We start from the raw sequence: 1,833 nt of genomic DNA, 5'->3' as shown, positions 1-1,833 counted from the left end.
AATAAGAAAAACATTGGTTTACTTCCCTGGCATTTCCAATTTATCCATTATTTTAGACATAAAGCTTCATCTTTTTCTTTCCTTCACCTTTTTGAAACCTTGCCCAAAGTTCTCTCTTTCCTTCTCCAGGCTATTTCTCTCTCCCCTCCTCTTTATATATATATAAACACTATTATTATCATTATCATTGTCATCAACTCATAATAAAGATTAGCTTTACTTGAAACTCAGACCAATTAACTAACACACACAGAGAGAGAGAGAGAGGCATAGCAAACATGGGGAGAGCACCTTGCTGTGACAAAGCCAACGTCAAGAAAGGACCATGGTCGCCTGAAGAAGATGCAAAACTCAAGTCTTATATCGAGCAGCATGGTACAGGTGGCAACTGGATAGCCTTGCCCCAGAAGATAGGTATGATCCATGGATAGATTCATCAATCAATCAACACAGATCAGATCATTATTCCAAATCAAATTAACTTCTCCACATATATATATTTTAATACAAATATATATATATATATATATATATATATATATATATATATATATATATATGCTTATATATAATTCTTAATTAACTTCCCTGTCTCAATTCAGAACCAAAAGTTTTATATAATATTGAAGTGTTTCTTATTTGCTGTGCATGTGTATGGTCTAGGCCTCAAGAGATGTGGGAAAAGCTGTCGTCTTAGATGGCTGAATTATCTTCGCCCAAACATTAGACATGGGGGTTTCTCAGAAGAAGAAGACAACATTATCTGCAGCCTCTATGTTAGTATTGGAAGCAGGTAACTTAAAAACTAAATTGAATTCGTTACTGAAAGCAGCTTCTATATATGCTGTAATATTATGTGCACTCCAATTGATTGCTTAAGAATATTCCTTGGTATCTATGTAGGTGGTCTATTATAGCAGCGCAATTACCAGGGCGTACGGATAATGATATAAAGAACTATTGGAACACAAGGCTGAAGAAGAAGCTTCTTGGCAAGCAAAGGAAAGAGCAACAAGCTCAAGCTCGCCGAGTCAGCAACCTAAAGCAAGATCAGATGATAAGAGAAACCACCGAGAATTTGATGGTGGGTTCTGGAGTTATGAGTCATGCTCCCTATTGGCCTGCAGAGTATTCTGTTCACATGCCAGTGGCAAATGCTTCCATTCAAGACTATGATCTCAACAATCAAACATCCATCAGAAGCTTTCTATTTGACAAACCAGAGGGAATTAAATTTTCCAACGATCATCAACAGCCATATAAAGACGCATGTGACATTTCGTCACCCCAAGACATGGTTTATCCAACCACAATGAATATGATAAACCAAGTGGCCATACTGAGTAATGCAAACAATAGTGGCAGTACTTGTCAGCCATCAAATATATTTCAAGGGTTTTTTGAAAACTTACCAAATGATTTGAGTGAGCTGGTCTATGTGAACCCGCAACAAATAGAGGGTTTTTATGGAATGGAATCCATGGACATGAGCAATGGTAGCACCATCACAACTTCAACAGAAAGCACTAGTTGGGGTGATATGAACTTTGGTTTACTCACCTTTGGTTTCTGACTATGAAGGTTGCCGACAAGGAATTCCTCAAGATGTTGCTTTTGAGGAGTCTAGGTACTTTGGAATGCAAATGCAATAACGGCTCTTTATATGGGATGTTGTAAATTTGTACCACTGAAAAATTTGGTATATTGGTCAAAACCCTAATGAGTTCTCTTTCTCTCATCTTTGTTGGCTTTGTAATGTCTTGTTTCATTCCAACTGTTTCGAACTTCTTGCATTTGCTTGATTGTTGATATATATTGATGAGCACGACTCTT

General features: G+C 37.0%; 1 protein-coding gene across 1 annotated transcript; it reads left to right on the top strand.

The window, feature by feature from the left end:
• The first annotated feature begins 278 nt into the window (after positions 1-278).
• Positions 279-1,573, top strand: LOC133285692 (transcription factor RAX3-like). The gene is made up of 4 exons (XM_061482964.1): positions 279-414; positions 664-793; positions 904-1,206; positions 1,312-1,573. Exons 1-4 carry the CDS (start codon positions 279-281, stop codon positions 1,571-1,573), a joined length of 831 nt encoding a protein of 276 aa, XP_061338948.1.
• Positions 1,574-1,833: the final 260 nt, after the last annotated feature.

This window comes from Gastrolobium bilobum, unplaced genomic scaffold (assembly GCF_033153095.1).
Source record: "Gastrolobium bilobum isolate Gb01-03AN ecotype WA unplaced genomic scaffold, APGP_CSIRO_Gbil_v1 utg1162, whole genome shotgun sequence".
NCBI classification, from domain to species: Eukaryota; Viridiplantae; Streptophyta; class Magnoliopsida; order Fabales; family Fabaceae; genus Gastrolobium; species Gastrolobium bilobum.
The sequence above is the reverse complement of the archived record's forward strand: the minus strand, read 5'-3'. Positions and strand labels throughout refer to the sequence as shown.

Bases quoted from the DNA above. Each gene is read 5' to 3' on its own strand.
- LOC133285692 (XM_061482964.1), top strand. From the start codon at position 279: ATGGGGAGAGCACCTTGCTGTGACAAAGCCAACGTCAAGAAAGGACCA. The intron at 415-663 runs GTATGATCCATG...TGTATGGTCTAG, and splicing joins AGCCTTGCCCCAGAAGATAG to GCCTCAAGAGATGTGGGAAA. The intron at 794-903 runs GTAACTTAAAAA...GTATCTATGTAG, and splicing joins TATGTTAGTATTGGAAGCAG to GTGGTCTATTATAGCAGCGC.